General features: G+C 57.0%; 1 protein-coding gene and 1 long non-coding RNA gene across 2 annotated transcripts; one reads left to right on the top strand and one right to left on the bottom strand.

The window, feature by feature from the left end:
- The first annotated feature begins 3936 nt into the window (after positions 1–3936).
- Positions 3937–15792, top strand: HNRNPUL2 (heterogeneous nuclear ribonucleoprotein U like 2). Its single transcript, XM_080609364.1, has 14 exons — positions 3937–4732; positions 6730–6859; positions 6939–7015; positions 7563–7702; positions 9024–9114; positions 9972–10084; positions 10175–10441; positions 11497–11619; positions 11710–11838; positions 11921–12089; positions 12169–12369; positions 12458–12534; positions 12636–12743; positions 14223–15792. The coding sequence occupies exons 1-14, from the start codon at positions 4117–4119 to the stop codon at positions 14289–14291; spliced, it is 2310 nt and encodes a 769-aa protein (XP_080465490.1). The 5' UTR covers positions 3937–4116; the 3' UTR covers positions 14292–15792.
- Positions 14874–17281, bottom strand: LOC308187190. The gene is made up of 2 exons (XR_013944508.1): positions 16805–17281; positions 14874–16702 (listed from the first exon to the last, which is right to left on the bottom strand). It is a non-coding gene; the product is annotated as an uncharacterized lncRNA (long non-coding RNA).
- Between the last annotated feature and the right edge of the window lie 921 nt (positions 17282–18202).

Genomic DNA, 18202 nt, shown 5'->3' with positions numbered 1-18202 from the left:
CCCAGCGCGGCAGGCACGGGTTTGAGGAAAATTGTGGGGATTTGGTGCTCGTGGGGATGAAATTTGTGAAAAAAAGGCCTAAAAGGAAGCTGCCCGGGCTTTGGGGGTGAAAGCCTTTCTTACTCGATCCCTGCAGCTCCAGAGCGTGCAAGAGCAGCTAAAAGTGGGGATGACCTGTTTTGGGGCTAATTCCCGTGATTTTGGGCACTTTGTTCACCTTTAAGCCCAAATGTTCCCTCAGAGCGAGGTGGTGCGGGGGAAGCTCCCCAGTTGTGCCCCAAATGGCCACTTCCCAGCCCAAAAAGGGCTCTGGGGCCTTGTGGGGGCACCGCGAGGGCCCGGTGACTCCAGGACAGCCGGGTGCTGATTTTGGGCTGAAAAAGGGCATTTTTGGGTAGGGTTGGGAGGCATTGGGGGCAGTGCTACAGGAACGGAGACGTTTGGGGGATCCCATAGCGATAACTGGGGACATGGGGCTGGAGCGGCCGGACCCCAAAAGCAACATTGATCCCAAAATGTCTTTTTTAACCGAATTTTCCCCAAAACACCCCAATTTTGAGGTGTTTTTATCCAAATCTTTCCCCAAACACCCAAAATTCATCGCGAGGAGGCTCAGGGCACCCCAGAACACACAATAATGTGTGAAAGCTTTGTGAAACACCTCGAATTTGGGGCTAAAATCTGACCCGTGGGCGTGGGGGGGAACAGAGCGGGGAAAGGAAGCCAAAATTTCCCAAAAAGCAGCAAAAAGGAGAAAAACGAGCGCGGGTTGAAAAACCTCCCCAAAGGGGATCCCAAAGTGATGAACATGAAGGTTTTGGGGGGATTTGGGAGCAAAACCGAAGGGATTTGGGTGAAGCCCAAACAAGAAGCATGAAAAATGTCCGATTTGGGGCTGGAGGAGCGGAAATCGGGCAGATTTCCCCCAATTTCATACCCCCCCCCCGGGTCCCAAGGCCATTTTGGGGCTGTTTGGGGATTTCCGAGCCCGCATTGACCCATTTTTCCCCTTCCAAGCCCCCGTTTGCTCCATTTTTTACCCCTCTGAGCCTAAAACTGCTGTTTTTTGCCCTTCCAACCCAGAATTGCCCGTTTCTGCCCATTCTGGACCCGCTTGGGGCCCGCTGTCAGCCAGCAAGGGGTCGCCGTCCCTCGAGCGCAGCCGATTTGGGGCATTTTGTGGGAAAAAAATGTAAGAAAATAATTTAAGAAGTGTGAAGTCGCTTTCCATCAGGGCACGTTGCCAAAAAGCGGCTTTTCTGTCTTTTTTTTTTGCATTTTCTCCCTCATTTTTTGCCTTTTCTGTAATTTTTTCCTCCTCACTTTTTTTTCCTCCTATTTTGCTTTTTTCCCTCTTAATTTGCTTTTTTTTCTTACTTTGCCTTTTTCCTCATTTTTGACTTTTTCCTTATGTTTTTGCTTTTTTCCTTCATCTTTTGCTCTCATTTTTTCTGCCTCACTTTTGTTGCTTTTTCCTTATTTTTTTGCCCTTTTTATCACTCTTTCCCTCTTTTTTGCCTTTTTCCCTCTTTTTTTGCCTTTTGTTCCCTCTTTTTTGCCCCTTTCCCTCCATATTTTCATTTTCCCTCATTTTTTGCTTTTTTCCCTGCTTCTTTTCCTTTTTCCCTCGCTTTTTATCTTTTTCTCCTCATTTTTTGTGTGTTTTTTTCCTCTCTTGTTGCCTCTCTTCTCATTTCCTTTTCCCCTCATCTTGTTGCATTTTTCCCTCATTTTTTGCCTTTTTCCCTCTTTTTTTGCCCTTTTTACAGCGCTGCTCCTGGGCCCCACGCGCAGGCCCCGCCCCCTCCCAGTGGCCCCGCCCCCTCCCAGTGGCCCCGCCCCCTCCCAATGGCCCCGCCCACTCCCAGATGTGGCCCCGCCCCTTTCACGGACACGATCGACGTAGCCCACGTTGAATGGGCGTGGTCACAGCGACAGCGGGCGTGGTATGCAAATTACCCGCGTATCTCTACACGAAGGGGGCGTGGCCCCCTCTGAATGTGGGCGGGGCATGCAAATTGAGGTTCCGTCACGGGAACGAGGCCGAGGGGCGGGGCTACGCCGATGGAGTGCAGGCGGCGGGGCGGGACCTGCCCCACCCCGCAGCCAATCGGGCGGCGCCGCCGCCTGCTCGCGGCCAATCGGGAGGCCGCGCGGCACCACGTGACCCGTTCAAAGCGGCCATTTCGTGAAGCAGCCGCGGAGCCGGGGGGGGGGTCGAGGGAACCCCTCATTGTGTCCTCGTATGGGGTCAGGGAATTAAATTGCTTTATTTTTCCAACTAATACATGAAAAAGGGGAATATTGTGTTCTTGTTTTAGCCGAATTCCCCTAATTTGTCGTGAAAGCGTAGGAAAAAGACACTAAAAGCCACCGCTGTGCCTGTGCCACGCACGTAGGCGCTGTCAGAGGAGCCATAGGAGTGACAAAAATAGGAAAAAAATGAGTTTCTACCCCAAGGCAGGAGGGTAGCAGCTGGATGAACGGCCCTGAAGTGCTGCCGGGGCTCGTTTGTTCCTTTCGGGACTCAAAACACTTAATTAACCTAAAAGTGTTTGTTTCTCTTGGGACTTGAAATAGTTAAAAAAAAAAGAAACCAAAAGCATTTATTCCTCTTGGGACTTAAAACATCTGAAAAAAATGCAGCCTAAAAGCTGTGTGGTGTCAGGTGGGAATAAAGCAGAGCTGCCTCTGGCCAACACCACCTTTCCTCACCCACGTGTGCTCTGCCGCAGTTTGATTCCCGTTTATAAAAAATAAACCTTAACACCATCATCATGGTGTAAGCTTATACAAGCTTGGCTGCCCTGTGGAAGACGTTTTACTTCCATTTGCCCACCTGCGGCTTAAATCTGTGACGTTTTGGTATTGGAGAACTTTTGTCGCGTCTCCCTGGTGAGCCCCGGGCCTGCCGAGGAGCTGCTGCTAACAGAAACAGATGCGAACCTGCGTAAATAATAAATATTTAATAAATTTTTGAGCTTTTATGGTTGTATGAAATAATTTATACTGTAAAGTGCCCTACCTGCTTGCTACCGCCTCGCCGAGTGTTTGCCTTGAGCCACATTCCCCTTTTTGTCCCCCTAACGCCCGGCGGTGCTCGGCGGAGCTCCCCGTCAGGGCCGCCACCATTTTCGTGAGGCGCTGCTGCGCAGCACGGCGGCCGCCTGCGTGCCGGTCCCCGGGGCCCCCGCTGCGCCCTCTACCGGGCCAACTCGCTGCTCCCCCGGCACCGCCGGGACGGGCCCGGCCTCGGGAGCCCCGATTCGTGCCCGGGCCCTACCCCGGCCGCGGCCCCGCCGCCCTCGAACGCCGCCGCGGCCGCCTCAGGCCCCGTCACAAAATGGCGGCGGGTGCGCGACGGCGGGAAGCGAGCGAGGAGCCGCCGCCCAATAGGAAAGCGCCTTTCCGCGTCGCTAGGCAGAACGGACGCTCCTCCGTTTTTCCATAGGGCGCGGCGCGCCCAATGGGAAAATAAAACGAGGAGCGAGCGCGGCGGCGGGGGGCCAATAGAATAGCGCCTTTCCGCGTCGCTAGGCAGAACAGAGGGTGCCACGGTCGCCCATAGGGCGCCGCTCACCCAATGGAAAAATAGGCCGGGGGGTGCGGAGCGTTGCGGGGGAGAGCGGGCGCGGCGCGCAGGCGCGGTGCGCGGCGAGGGGGCCCGGAGCGCGGGGCGCGCAGGCGCGGTGCGCCGCGAGGGGGCGCGGAGGGCGCCGCGCGCAGGCGCGGGGGGGCGCGCGGCGCATGCGCGGTGCGCGCGCGGGAGGCGGCGGCGAGGAGGCGGCGGCGGCGGCGGGGAGGGCAGGGCCCGGGGCCGCTCCGCTCCGCTCCGCTCCCCCCCCCCCGGCGGGCTCCGGCCTTCGCGTGGAGGCGCCGCCCCCCCCTCCCCTTCCTCGGCTCCCCCCCCCCGCCCCTCGCGGCCCCCCCCCGCCTTCCTCCTCCTCTTCCTCCCGCCGCCCTCCGGGGCTCGGCCTCCGCCGCCTCAGGCCTCTTCCCCCCCCCACCCTTTCGGCGGCTCCCTCACAGCTTCCGCCCCCCCCTCCCCCCCCCGGTCCCTTCCCCCTTCCCCCCCCCCCTCCTCCCCGTTTTTCCCCCGTTGTCGCCGCCGCCGCCATGGACGTGAAGCGGCTGAAGGTGACCGAGCTGCGGGCCGAGCTGGGCCGCCGCGGCCTGGACTCGCGCGGCCTGAAGGTGGAGCTGGCGCAGCGGCTGCAGGAGGCCCTGGACGCCGAGATGTTGGCGGCGGGGCCCGAGGAGAGCGGAGGCGGCGGCGGCGGCGGGGCTGCGGCGGCGGCCTGCGGAGGGGAAGCGGGGCCGCCGCCGGCGGGGCCGGCCTCGCACCGGCCCGGAGGCCCCGAGGAGGAGGAGGAGGAGGAGGAAGAGGAAGACGAGGAAGAGGAGGACGAGGAGGAGGAGGAGGACGAGGAAGCGCTGCTGGCCGACGAGGAAGCCGCCGAGGCTCCCGGTGAGGCGGAGGCGGCCCCGGCCGGCCCCCCGGAGGTGGAGGAGGAGGAGGAGGAGGAGGCGGAGGAGGCCGCGGCCCCCCCGGAGGAGCCCCAGCAGCAGCCCCAGCAGCAGCAGCCCCAGGAGCCGGCGGCGGCCGAGGAGCCGCAGCCCGAAGGCCCCGAGGGCAGCGGCGTGAACGGCGCCGAGCGGCCGCCCGAGGAAGCCCCCAGCGGGGACGAGGCCGCCGCCGCCGAGGCCAAGGAGGAGGAGGCCGCCCAGGCCGGTGAGCGCCGCCGCGGAGCCCCCCCGGAGGGATTTGGGGGGTCCCCGAGCTGCTGCCCCCAAAAATTTGGGGGTCCCCGGGGTGTTTTGGGGGCCCTCAGGGTGTTTTGGGGGGTCCCGATGTGCTTCTCCCCAAAGCTTGGGGGGTCCCTAGGTGTTGTCCCGCAAAGTTTTGGGGGTCCCCAGCGTGTTTTGGGGGCCCGAATCTGTTTGTCGTCAAGTTTGGGGGTCCCCAGGGTGCTTTAGGGGGATCCCAATCTGCTTCCTCCCAAAGTTTGGGGGGGTCTACAGGGTGCTTTGGGGGTCCCCGGAGCGTGTTGGGGGGTCCCAGTCTGCAGCTCCGTAAAGTTTAGGAGGTCGCAGGGGTGCTTTGGGGGTCCCCCAGGGTGGTTTTGGCGCTCCCGGTCTGCTTGCCCACAAAGTTTGGGGGTTCCCGGGGGCACTTTTGGGGTCCCCAGGGTGGTTTTGGGGGGTCCCAACCTGCTTCACCCTGAAGTTCGGGATGTCCCAATGGCGCTTTGGGGGGGTCTCCAAAGTGTTTTTTGGGGTCTTAATCTGTTGCCCTGTGAAGTTTGGGGTTCCTCGGGGTGTTTTTGGGGGTCCTGATCTGTTTCCCCCGAAGTTCGGGGGGTCCACAGGGTGCTTTGGGGGTCCATAGCATGTTTTGGGGGGTCCCAATCTGCTGCTCCCCAAAGTTTTAAGGGATTTGGTGGTGTTTTGGGGGTCCCCACCTGTTGCCCCAGAAGGTTTTGGGGGTCTTAACCTGCTGCCTCGCGAAGTTTTGGGGGTCTCGGTGGAGTTTTGGGGGTCCTCAGGTGTTGCCGTGCATGGTTTTGGGCGTTTCTGTGGGAAGTTTGGGGTCCCCAACAGTTTTCTCATAAGATTTTGGGGGTCCCCGACTGCTCCCCCAGGTATTTTGGGGGGTCCTTAGGGTGCGTTGGGGGCCCCCAACTCTTTCCCCGTAAGGCTTTGGGGTGCCAACCTGTTCCCTCGGGAGGTTTTGGGGCATTTTGGGGGTCCCCAGCTGTTTCCTCCCAAGGTTTTGGGGGGTTCCTGGGGCATTTTTGGGGTCCCCGTGCATGTTTTCGGGGCACAACGGGGGTCCCTACGTGTTTTCTGGGGGTGCTTTGGGGGTTCCCTCTGTGCCCCCTCACTTGGGGGGTCCCCGTGTCCCCCAGATTTGGGGCTCTCCGTGCTTTGGGGTCCCGCAACCCCTCCTTAAACCACCAAAACCACTTAAACCCCCTCAAAACTCCCCCCAAAACCCCGCTTTTGGGGCAAAAACATCTTTCTGAAGCCCCCTGGGGCTCTATTTGACCATCGGACCCTAAAAAAAAAAACCCAAAGGTGCCCCAAGGAGCGGGCAATTAGCGCTTAACGAAGCGTTAATTAACCAGCCCCACGGCCCCCAGGAGGAAGGAGGGCGCCGCGCCGTTCCGGCCGCTTTTTATGACGTTTTAGGACCAAAAAAAAACCCCAAACCGGCTGGATTTATGTTGCCAGCGGGCTCCGGGCCCAAAGTTGCCTTTTTCTGGGTTTTGACCTCAAGAGAAAAAGCATTTTTTTGGGGGGAATGTGGTTAAAACCAGGGAGAATTGCGTTTATTGATGGGTTTGGGTTTTTTTGTGCAGGAGCCCGGCGGGTTCGTTAGGCTTTTGCTTTCCTCGTTATTAATTAACGAGCAGGTCCCAGACCTGAGATTTTTTTTTTGATGGAACTGGAGATGGAATTTTGTTAATTTTTCGTTTTTAAGGGGCTTTAAGGTTTGTTTTAGCCTTTTTTAAGGGTTTTTGCTGCCTTATTGCTGTTCTATGTTGGGATTTGGCCGCGAAAATGAAGGGAGCTGAATTACAAAACCTCACGGCGTTGCTTAATTAATTCTTACCTTCGTTAACGCGGCCGGGAGAGCGAAACCGTGAGGCTTAGCACCTGCAAGGGTAGGGCTTTACCAAATTGGGCCAGATTTTGGGGCTGTAACGGCGTTTTTCGTGCCGGCAGCGGACGAGGAGGACAAGGCGAAGCCGGCGGGCTCGGACGGGGAGCGGCGCGGCGTCAAGCGGCAGCGGGACGAGAAGGACGAGCACGGGCGCGCCTACTACGAGTTCCGCGAGGAGGCCTACAACAGCCGGTGCGTGCCGCCCCTTCCTCCCCTTCCTCCCCATCCCCGGCCCCTTTTTTTGGGCTGAAAACCGGCCTTTTTCGCTCAGCTCCAAGTCGCCGCCGCCGCCGGAGGAGGAGCCGAGAGAAGGGGAGGACGATGAGAGCGCCGTCATCCTGGACACGTGTACGTAGCGGGGGGGTCAACTCAAAACATGGTAAAAAGGCACCGTTTTGGGGGGCAAAAATATCTTTTTGTCATCATGGCCAGCCTAATTAACGAGCAGCGGCACTAATTGAGCAGGAAGCTGCAGGAAGGCGGTGCCTGGATGTGGGCACACGGCTCGTTTTTGCTTCTTTTTGATCTTTTTGGGTTTTTTTAGTTAATAAAAGCTCCGAATCCGTAGCGCTTGTCCCGCTAACGCGCTGTAAAGAATCTATAATCTTTTACCAACCTTTCACTTATTAAATGAGAGGTCGTAAACCTTTTATTTATTAAAAGAAAGGTTGTGAAAAAGGTTATGAAACAACCAAATTTGTCACTGCACCGCTATTGCTCAAGGAAAACTCCGAAATCCCCCCAGAATTTCTCGAATCTGACATTTTAAAGAGCAGCGGGACGATTTTGGGGGGGGAAAAACCCTTGAAAACGCGGCTGGGGAGCGCTGCAGCCTCCCCGCTGTTGACAATTTTGCCCGTTTTGCTGATTTTTCGCCCCGTTTCTCGCCCCGCAGACACCTCGGACCTGCACTTCCGCGCCACGAAGGACCGCTATGGGGGGCAGCCGCTCTTCTTCGAGAAGTTCCCGGCCCTCTGGGCCGGAGCGCGGAGCACGCACGGCGTCACCAAGGGCAGGGTCTGCTTCGAGGCCAAGGTGCGGCCTTTTGGGGGGATTTCCGGGCATTTTGGGGCTGCTTTTGTCCACATTTGGGGCACTTTGGGGGCTTGGTCCCCTCTGTTCATGGCTTTGGACCCCCGCAGCCTCCGCTTTTGGCTCCTTTCCTCACCCTTTGGCCACTTTCCCTCAGCTCCGTCCCCTTTCCACATGCAGAAAACCCCAATTTTTGCCCAAAAAGCCTCAATTTTGCCCCATTTTATCCCAAATATGGGACAATTCTGTGGCTTGGTCCCGTCTCCACTGCTTTGGACCCCCACAGCCTCCTCTTTTGGCTCCTTTCCTTCCCCTTTGGCCACTTTCCCTCCACTTTGGCCCCTTTCCACATTTAGAAAACTCCACTTTTTGCCCAAAAACCCTCCGTTTTGCCCCATTTTGTCGCAAATATGGGATGCTTTTGGGGTTTGTCCTCCTGTCACCGCTTTGGACCCCCGCAGCCTCCGCTTTTGGCTCCTTTCCATCCCCTTTGGCCACTTTCCCTCAGCTCCATCCCTTTTCATGTGCTGAAGACCCCAATTTTTGCCCCAAAAGCCTCCATTTTACCCCATTTTATCCCAAATATGGGACGCTTGTGAGGTTTGTCATTCTGTCACCATTTTGAAGCCCTGCAGCCTCCGCTTTTGGCTCCTTTCCTTCCCCTTTAGCCCCTTTCCCTCCAGTTTGGCCCCTTTCCATATTTAGAAAACTCCGCTTTTTGCTCCAAAAGCCTCTGTTTTGCCCCATTTTGTCCCAAATATGGGATATTTTGGGGGTTTGTTCTCCTGTCACCGGTTTGGACCCCCGCAGCCTCCGCTTTTGGCTCCTTTCCTCACCCTTTGGCCACTTTCCCTCAGCTCCGTCCCCTTTCCACATGCAGAAAACCCCAATTTTTGCCCAAAAAGCCTCAATTTTGCCCCATTTTATCCCAAATATGGGACAATTCTGTGGCTTGGTCCCGTCTCCACTGCTTTGGACCCCCACAGCCTCCTCTTTTGGCTCCTTTCCTTCCCCTTTGGCCACTTTCCCTCCACTTTGGCCCCTTTCCACATTTAGAAAACTCCGCTTTTTGCCCAAAAAGCCTCCGTTTTGCCCCATTTTATCCCAAATATGGGACACTTTTGGGGTTTGTTCTCCTGTCACTGCTTTGGACCCCCGCAGCCTCTGCTTTCGGCTCCTTTCCTCACCCTTTGGCCACTTTTTCTCAGCTCCTGCCCCTTTCCACATGCAGAAAAATATCTTATACATCACAGAAACCTTGCTTTTTGCCCAGAAACCCTGCTTTTTGCCCAAAAAGGCTCAGTTTTGCCCCGTTTCCCCGCAGGTGACGCAGCACCTCCCGGTGAAGGAGGGCAGCTCCGAGGTGCCGCTCTTCCGCGTCGGCTGGTCCGTCGACTTCTCCCACTCGCAGCTGGGTGAGCCCCCGAGCCCCCCCCCTTCATTTTGGGGGGGATTTTGGGGGGTTGGTGTGAATTTGGGGGATTTTGGGGGGTTTGGTATGGGTTTTGGAGGGGTTGCTGTGGGTTTTGGGGGTGTTTGGTGGGGATTTGGGGGGTTTGATGTGGGTTTGTGGGGGGGTTGGTGTGAATTTGGGAGATTTGGGGGGGTTGTGTGGTTTTGGGGGGCTTTGGTTTGGGTTTTGGGGGATTTGGGGGGGTTTGGTGTGGGTTTGTGGGGGGGTTGGTGTGAATTTGGGGGATTTTGGGGTGTTTGGAGTGGGCTTGGGGGGGATTGGTGTGGGTTTTCGGGGGTGGTGGTGTGGTTTTGGGGGGTGGTGCGGGTTTCGGGGGATTTTGAGGGGGCTTTGTGTGGGGCTTGGGGGGTTTTATCAGGGTTTGGGGGAGGTTTTGTGGGAGTTGTCTGGTTTTGAGGGCGTTTGGTTCTATTTTTCGGAGACTTTTGCCCTCTCTTTGGCGGGCGTTCGCTCCGTTTGGGGTGGATTTTTGCTCCGTTTTGGGGTGATTTTTGCTCCGTTTGGGGTGATTTTTGCTCCGTTTGGGGTGATTTTTGCTCCGTTTGGGGTGATTTTTGCTCCGTTTGGGGTGATTTTTGCTCCGTTTGGGGTGATTTTTGCTCCGTTTGGGGTGATTTTTGCTCCGTTTGGGGTGATTTTTGCTCCGTTTGGGGTGATTTTTGCTCCGTTTGGGGTGATTTTTGCTCCGTTTGGGGTGATTTTTGCTCCGTTTGGGGTGATTTTTGCTCCGTTTTTGGGACCGTTTGTCCCGTTTGGGGGACTTCTGCCCCATTTTTGTGCTTTCCGTCCCGTTTGCAGGGGAGGACGAGTTCTCCTACGGCTACGACAGCCGGGGGCTGAAGGTGGCGAGCGGGCGCTTTGAGGCCTTCGGGCAGCCCTTCGGCGAGAGCGACGTCATCGGCTGCTACGCGGTGCGCGCGGCGGGCCGCGATTCGGGGCCGAAAACCCCCAAACGGACCCCGACCGACCCTTTTTTTTCCCCGTTTTGCGTCTCTCCGCAGGACTTCGAGGGCGCCGAGGTGGTGGAGCTGTCCTTCGCCAAGAACGGCGAGGCGCTGGGGCCGGCTTTCGGGGTGCCCAAGGCGGCGCTGGGGGGCCGGGCGCTGCTGCCCCACGTGCTGTGCAAGGGCTGCGCCGTCGAGCTCAACTTCGGGCAGAAGGCCGAGCCCCTCTGCCCCGGCCCCGACGGCTTCGTCTTCATCCACGCCCTGCCCCCCGAGGAGCGCGTCCGCACCCCGCTGCCCCCCAAAACCACGGAGGAGTGCGAGGTCGGGCGGGGGGCGCCGCCTTCGCGGGGCTGGGGGGGGGCGTTGGGGGCTCCCCCGCCTCGTTTAGCCGATCTTTCCCCTCGTTTCCTCCGTTTTCTTTCCCTTTCGGGTCCCATCCTTATTTCCTCAACTTTTTCTATCCCCTTTTGGTCTCCCTACCCTCATATCATTGACTTTTTTATCTCCTTTTGGGCCCCCCACCCTCATTTCCTCAACTTTTTTGTTCCCCTTTTGGGCTCCCCATCCTAAATTCCTCATTTTTTTCCCTCCCCATGCTCATTTCCTTAATTTTTTCCCCCTTTTTCCCCTCCCCATGCTCATTTCCTTATTTTTTCCCCCCTTTTTCCCCTCCCCATGCTCATTTCCTTAATTTTTTCCCCCTTTTTCCCCTCCCCCAATCCTTATTTTTTCAATTTTTCTCCCCTTTCGTGTCCCCCCTTCTCATTTTCTCATTTTTTTCCCCCTTTTGGGCCCCCCACCCTCATTTCCTCAACTTTTTTCTCCCCTTTTGGGCTTCCCATTTTCAATTCCTCATTTTTTCCGCCCCCGTTCTCATTTTCTCAACTTTTTTTTCCCCTTTTGGGTTCCCCATTCTCATTTCATTGATTTTTTTTTCTCCCTTTTTTCCCCGTGCTCATTTCCTCAACTTTTCGTTCCCCTTTCTCCCCCCCCCATCCTTGTTTTACCAATTTTTTTTTCTTTTTTTCCCCCTTTTTGGGCCCCCCACCCCCGTTTCATTTAATTTTTTTCCTCTTTTTTTCCCCACCACCTTCATTTCCTTGATTTTTTTTTCCGTTTTTTCTTCTCCGTCCTCATTTCCTCGATTCTTTTTTTTCCCTTTTCTGTTCCCCTTCCTCATTTCCTTGATTATTTTCCCCCTTTTCCCCCCATCCTCATTTCCCCAATTCCCCCCCCCCCTTTTTTTTTTACCCCCAACCCCCCCATCCTCACTTCCTCCATCTTTTTATCCCCTTTTGGGTTCCCCATCCTCATTTCCTAGATTTTTTTGCCCCCTTTTTGCCCCCCCCTCATTTTTTCCCCTTTTCCCCCCCCAGGTGCTGCTGATGGTGGGGCTGCCGGGCTCGGGGAAGACCCAGTGGGCGCAGAAGCACAGCGAGGAGAACCGGGACAAGCGCTACAACATCCTGGGGACCGAGCTGGTCCTGCACCAGCTGCGGGTGGGCGCCCCGAAACGCCTCCCCCGGCCCCTCACGTCCCCCTTTCTCGATTATTGTTAATTATTGTTAATGATTTCCTCCCTCCGGCAGACGAAGGGCCCCGAGGAGGAGGAGCTGGACGCCAAGAGCAGGGACCTGTTAATCCAGCAAGCTGCTCAGTGCCTTAGCAAGCTGGTTCAGATCGCTCCCAGGGCCAAGAGGAACTTCATCCTCGACCAGGTGGAGGCCGCGGGGGCGCGGGGGGGAGGCCGAGGGGACGTGGGGACGAAGGCTCACCTCCTCCTCCTCCCCCCCCCTGCAGTGCAACGTCTACAACTCGGGGCAGCGGCGGAAGCTGCTGGCCTTCAAGGGCTTCTGCCGCAAGGTGGTGGTCGTCGTGCCCACCGAGGACGACTGGAAGAAGAGGCTGGAGCTGCGCAAGGAGGCCGAGGGCGAGGACGTCCCCGACTCCGTCATGCTGGAGATGAAAGGTGCGGCCTCCCCCAAACCCCCCCGTCCCCCCCCCACGTTCCCCGACCTCATATCCTCCTTTTTTCCCTCCCCCCGCAGCCAACTACTCGCTGCCGGAGAAGAACGACTACCTGGACGAGGTGCTGTACGGCGAGCTGCCCAAGGAGGAGGCCCAGCCCCTGGTCACCAAGTACAAGGAGGAGGCCAGGAAGCTGCTGCCCCCCTCCGAGAAGCGCGCCAACCGCCGCAACAACCGCAACAAGCGCAACCGCCAGAACCGCAACCGCGGCCAGGGCTACGGTGGGGCCTCCCCCGACCCCCCCGGCCTCCTCCTGACCCCCCTTCGGGGCTTCCCCGTGACCCCAACCCCTTTTTTCCCCCCCCGCAGTGGGTGGCCAGCGCCGGGGCTACGACAATCGCGTCTACGGGCAGCAGCAGTACTGGGGGCAGCCTGGAAACCGAGGGGTGAGAGCCCGCGTCGAGTCCTCCGCGGCCTCCTTCCCTGCCCCAAACCCCATTTTGAGGCCATTCGGCCGCTTTTTGGGGCTTCTTTTTCAATCTTCCAGGGTTACCGCAACTTCTACGACCGCTACCGAGGGGACTACGACAGGTTCTACGGCCGCGACTACGAGTACAACAGATACCGGGACTACTACCGGCAGTACAACCGGGAGGTGAGCGGCGCCCGCTGCCCCCTTTTCCTTCTTTTTTTAGCCCCCCCCCAACCATTTCCCCCCTCTTGTGCCATTTTTAGCCCCCCCGTAACCATTTTCCCCTCTTTTTTTTCCGCTCTTCACCCCCTCATAACCATTTTTCCCCGTTTTCTCAATTTTTAACCCCCCAAATAGACATTTTTCCCCCCTTTTTTACATTTTTTAGCCCCCGCTATAACCATTTCTCTCTTCCTCTTTTCATTTTTTAGCCCCCCAAACCCTTTCCCCTTGTATTCATTTTTTAGCCCCCCTGTAACCATTTTTCTCCCTTCTTTCACTTTTTAGCCCTCTTTGTGCCATTTTTTGTCTCCCTGTAACCATTTTCCCCCATTTTTTCATTTTTTTTTTCAGCCTCCACTATAACCATTTTCCTTTTTTCATTTTTTAACCCCCCGTAACCATTTCCCCCCCTTTTTCATTTTTAGCCCTCCATAACTCTTTTCTCCCCCCCTTTCCTCATTTGTTAGCTCCCCACGTAACCATTTTCCCCCCTTTTTTTGTTTTTTATTTTTCACATAACCCTTTTTCCCCTTTTTTCTCTTCCCAACCAGTTTCTGTCCTTTTTTTCAGTTTTTAGGCTCCTCCATAACCATTTTCTCCCTTTTTTCACTTTCTTAGCCCCCCATAACCATTTTCTCACCTTAGTTTCATTTATTAGCCTCCCCACAACCATTTCTTCCCCTTTTTTCATTTTTAGCCCCCACAGAACCTTCTTTCCCCCAAGTTTTTTTCGTTTTTAGCCCCTCCATAACCATTTCCCCCACGTTTCCATTTAGCCCCCACAGAACCCTTTTTCCCCTTTTTTTCATTTTTTTAGCCCTTCCATAACCATTTCTTCCCCTATTTTTAATTTTTTTTACACCTGTAACCGTTTCCTCTGCTTTTCTCATTTTTAGCTTCCACAGAACCAATTCTTTCATTTTTTTCATTTTTTAGCCCCCCATAACCATATTTCCCCCATTTTTTCAGTTTTTTACCCCCATAACCATTCCCCTGCCTTTTTCATTCCTAGCCCCCACAGAACCTTTTTTCCCTTATTTTCCATCTTTTAGCCCTTCCATAACCATTTTTGCCCCCTTTTTTCATTTCCCCCTCCCCTTTTTTCATTTTTAGCCCCTCCATAACCATTTTTTCTCCCTCTTTCATTTTTAGCCCCTCCGTAACCATTTTCCCCCCATTTTTTTCATTTTTTTACTCCCTATAACCCTTTTTTCCCCGTTGTTCACTTTTTAGCCCCCCCCATAATTATTTCTCCCCCCCTTTTTTCCTTTTTATCCCCTGCAGAACCTTTTATCCCCTCTTGTTTTCCATTTTTTAGCCCCTCCGTAACCGTTTTCCCCCCATTTTTTTCATTTTTTTACCCCCTATAACCGTTTTTCCCCCGTTTTTTCATTTTTTACCCCCCCCCCCATAACCAATTTCCCCCCCTTTTCTCCGCAGTGGCAGAACTACTACCAGGACAGAGACCGATACTACAGGAACTACTACGGCTACCAGGGCTACCGGTGAAGGCCCGGCCGCAGTCGCCCCGCGGAGGCGTCCGCCGCTCCCCCAAACACAACCGACGGGAAAAAGAAAAAAAAAAAAACACAAAAAAATGAAAAAAAAAAAAAACAGGGCTGTGGGGGGGGCAGAGAGGTTTTTTTTTGGGTGGGGGGGGAGGTGCCGGGGAGGGGGGAAGAAAAAAAAAAAAGAAAAAAGGAGAAAAAAAAAAGAGAGAAAAAGGACAAAAAAAAAAAACAATGTAAATTTTTTTTAAAGTTTGTTGAAAAAGAATATTGTCTTATTCTATAAAACATTTCAAAGCTGGTTAGGTATTTGTAATCGGGACGGCGTGCAGCCCCCCCCTCCCCCCTCCCTCGCCACCCCCTGCGCGGGGCCGGGGGGGGGCCGGGGGCGGATTTTTTGGGGCAGAAATTCGCTGTTGGCTCTAATTCCTTCCCTTTTGCAGCGTCTTCGTTTTTTTCCTTGCAGCTCGGTTGTTCTCGGGTTGGGGGGGGGGGGGGGGGGGGGGCAGGGGGTTTTGGGGAGGTTTCTGCTCCCTTTGGGGTTGGGGATTTGGGGTCGTTTCCCCCCCCCCCCAGCAGCGTGCTTCCCCCCCCGCCCTCGCTATTAAATTGCCCTGAAAATCTCCTCAGTGGAATTGGGACCGTTTCTTTTCCTCGGTTGTCTGGGTTTTTTTTTGGTTTTATTTTTCCTGTTTTTTGTATTTTTCTCGGCAGAATGAGGCGCGGCGACTGGGGAGGGGGCACGGCCCTGGGGCCCCCCCCTTCTCCTTCCTCCCCCCCAGGCCCGGAGGCGGCGCTCGGGGACGTCCCCGTCCCCCAACAGCAGGCAGGGGTCGGGGCGCGGGGGGGGCTGCGCGTTTTGGGCCATTTTTAGGCTTTTTTCCCTTTTGATTTTATTCCCCCCTCCCTCAGCCCCCCCCAGCCCCTCAGCCCTTTCACTGTTTGAAATTCAAACACTCTGTGTTGTGTGTTTCTTTTTTAATTTTCCTTCCGAATCGGCCGTTTCCTTTCCGTTTTTAATTTTTTTGGTGGTTTTTTTTTTCCCCTTCTCCCCCTCACGGGCCGGGGGCTGGCGCAGCGAGAAGCCATTTTGGAGCTCTGGAGTCCTTTTTAAATAATAAAAAGAAAAAAAAACTAATAATAATAAAAAAAAAAAATAATCCATCCTGTTTTTTTTCTGGGGATAAACTAGAACTGCCACCGCGGTGTCTGTCAGCCCGTAGCGACCCCCGTAGGCGTCTTGATTCCCCCCCCCTCACATTTTTTTGTTAAAAACACAGAAAACTTTAAAAAAAAAAAAAAAAGACCCCCCCCCCCCGGCCCCCCAGGCGTGCTGCCTGTTGTGGCCCCGTTTGGTGTCCCGTGTCTGTCCGGGCGGGGGGCGCGGGGCCGCTCGGGCTGTACGGGTGGCGCCGCCGCCGCGTCCCCCCCCCCTCCCAGCTCCCGGCAGTGTAGGCGGCTGCGGCCGTTTTTAGAATAAAGAAACCGTTCGCTTGACTTCAGCCCGCGCCTCGCCTCTGTGTCTCTGGGGACGGGGACGGGACCGGGGCAGGGTTTAGGGACGGGGCAGGGGCCTCGTGTCGGTGTTTTGGGGTCTGCACCGTGGTTTAGGGCCGCTAACGGGGCCTCATGTTGGGGTTTTGGGCCTATACCGGGGACTTGTTTTGATATTTGGGGTCTATGCTGTGGTTTAGGGCCGGTTCCAGAGCCTTGTGTCAGTGTCTGGGGTCTGCATCATGATTTAGGGCTGGTACTGGGGCCTCGTGTTGGTGTTTGGGGCCTATAATGGGAATGGAGGCCTGCACCGGTACCAGGGCCTCGTGTCGGTGTTTTGGGGCCTGTACCAGGGCTTGGGGCTGGTACTGGGGCCTTGTTTTGGTATTTGGGGTCTGCACTGTGGTTTAGTGACAGCACCGGGGCCTCGTGTTGATGTTTTGGGGTCTGCACCACAGTTTAGGGCCAGTACCGGGGCCTCATGTTGGTGTTTGGGGCCTAAAATGGGAATGGAGGCCTGAACCGGTACCAGGGCCTCGTGTTGGTGTTTGGGCCCTATGCCATAGTTTAGGGCCAGTACTGGGGCATCATGTTGGTGGTTTTGGGCCTGCACCGTGGTTTGGGGCCGGTACCGGGGCCTTGTGTCAGTGTTTGGGGTCTGCATCATGGTTTAGGGCCGGTCGTGGGGCCTGGTGTTGATGTTTTGGGGCCTGTAATGGGAATGGAGGCCTGCACTGGGGCTGGCGTCTACACCAGGATTGGGCCCTACACTGTGGCTTAGGGCCGATAATGGGGCCTTGTTTTGGTATTTCGGGTGTGCACTGTGGTTTAGTGATGGTACCAGGGCCTTGTGTCAGTGTTTGGGGCGTGCACTGTGGTTTAGGGCCAGAACCGGGACCTCGTGTTGGTGTTTGGGGCCTATAACAGGAGCTGAGGCCTGCACTGGGGCCTTGTTTTGGTATTTGGGGCCTGCACCGTGGTTTAGTGATAGTTCCAGGGCCTTGTGTTGGTGTTTGGGGCCTGTAACAGGAACCGAGGCCTGCACCGGTACCAGGGCCTCGTGTCAGCGTTTTGGGGCCTGCAGCATGGTTTAGGGCTGGTACCAGGGCCTCGTGTCGGTGTTTGGGCTGGTACCAGGGCCTTTGTGTCCCTGTTTGGGGCTTGTGCCGTGGTTTAGGGCCAGTACCGGGACCTCACGTTGTTGGTTGGGGCCTGTAACAGGAACTGAGGCCTGCACCAGGCCTGGGGCCTACACCATGTTTTGGGATCTGCACCAGGGTTGGGCCCGAAGCCATGGTTTAGGGCCAGTACCGGGGCCTCATGGAAGCGTTTTGGGGCTGGTGCTGGGGCCTGGTGTTGGTGTTTGGGGCCTGTAATGGGAGCTGAGGCCTGCACCGGGGCCTGGGCCGCGTTTTGGGGCCTGCACCGGGCACTGAGGCCTAGGCCGATGCCCGTCACCATGCCAACAACGGTAGGGAAACTGGGGGGGGGGGGGGGTGGGGGCGCGCCGCCATCTTGGCGCTGCTGCGCGCTGACATGGCGGGAGGGCGGGCGGCGCCATTTTGGAAGGGGCGGGCGCCGTTTTGGAAGCGGGCGGCGCCATCTTGGAAGCGGGCGGGCGTGGTGGCGGATGCCGTCGGCGCCATTTGGGTGGGGAGGCGCCATCTTGGGGCGGGCGGCGCAGCGCGCAGGCGCGGGCGGGCGCCATGGCGGGGCCGGGCGAAGCCGGCGTGGGCGCCGCCATGTTGGGCAGGGGCGGGGGGTGGCTTGGGGGGCTTATCCTGTCCCTATAGAGGGTCTGGGGCCGTGGGGACCCCACAGAGGAGCTGGGGGCGTGGGGACCCCATAGGGAGACCCCATAGAGGGGCTGGGGTTAACGGGGTCCCCACAGAGACCCTATAAAGGGTCTGGGGCCGCGGAGGACCCTATAGGGGGCCCTATAAGGGGTCTGGGGCCATGGAGGACCCTATAGGGGGCCCTATAAGGGGTCTGGGGCTAGGGCACACCCCAAAGGGAGACCCCAGGGAGGAGCTGGGGGTAAGGGGGTCCCCGCAGAGACCCCATAGAGGAGCTGGGGCCATGCGGGACCCCACAGGGGGACCCCGCAGAGGGGTTGGGGCCGTGGGGACCCCACAGAGCAGCCAGGGCTGCCCCCCCCCCATCTCCCTCTGCCCCCCAGCGCGCCCAGCTGCTGCGCCCCCCGCCCCCCAGCGCCCCATAGCACCCCAAATCTCGCCCCCCTCAGTGTCCCCCATCGCCCCATAGCACCCCCCATCTCCCCATAACACCCCCCATCGCCCCATAGCGCCCCCCCATCACCCCCCATGGCCCCATAGCACCCCCCATCGCCCCATAGTGCCCCAAATCTCGCCCCCCTCAGTGTCCCCCATCGCCCCATAGCACCCCCCATCGCCCCAT

The sequence above is a fragment of the Anser brachyrhynchus genome (genome assembly GCF_964034855.1).
Source record: "Anser brachyrhynchus genome assembly, contig: SCAFFOLD_562, whole genome shotgun sequence".
In the NCBI taxonomy this organism is placed as follows: domain Eukaryota; kingdom Metazoa; phylum Chordata; class Aves; order Anseriformes; family Anatidae; genus Anser; species Anser brachyrhynchus.
Note: the sequence above shows the minus strand (reverse complement) of the source record. Positions and strands in the feature narration are given on the sequence as shown.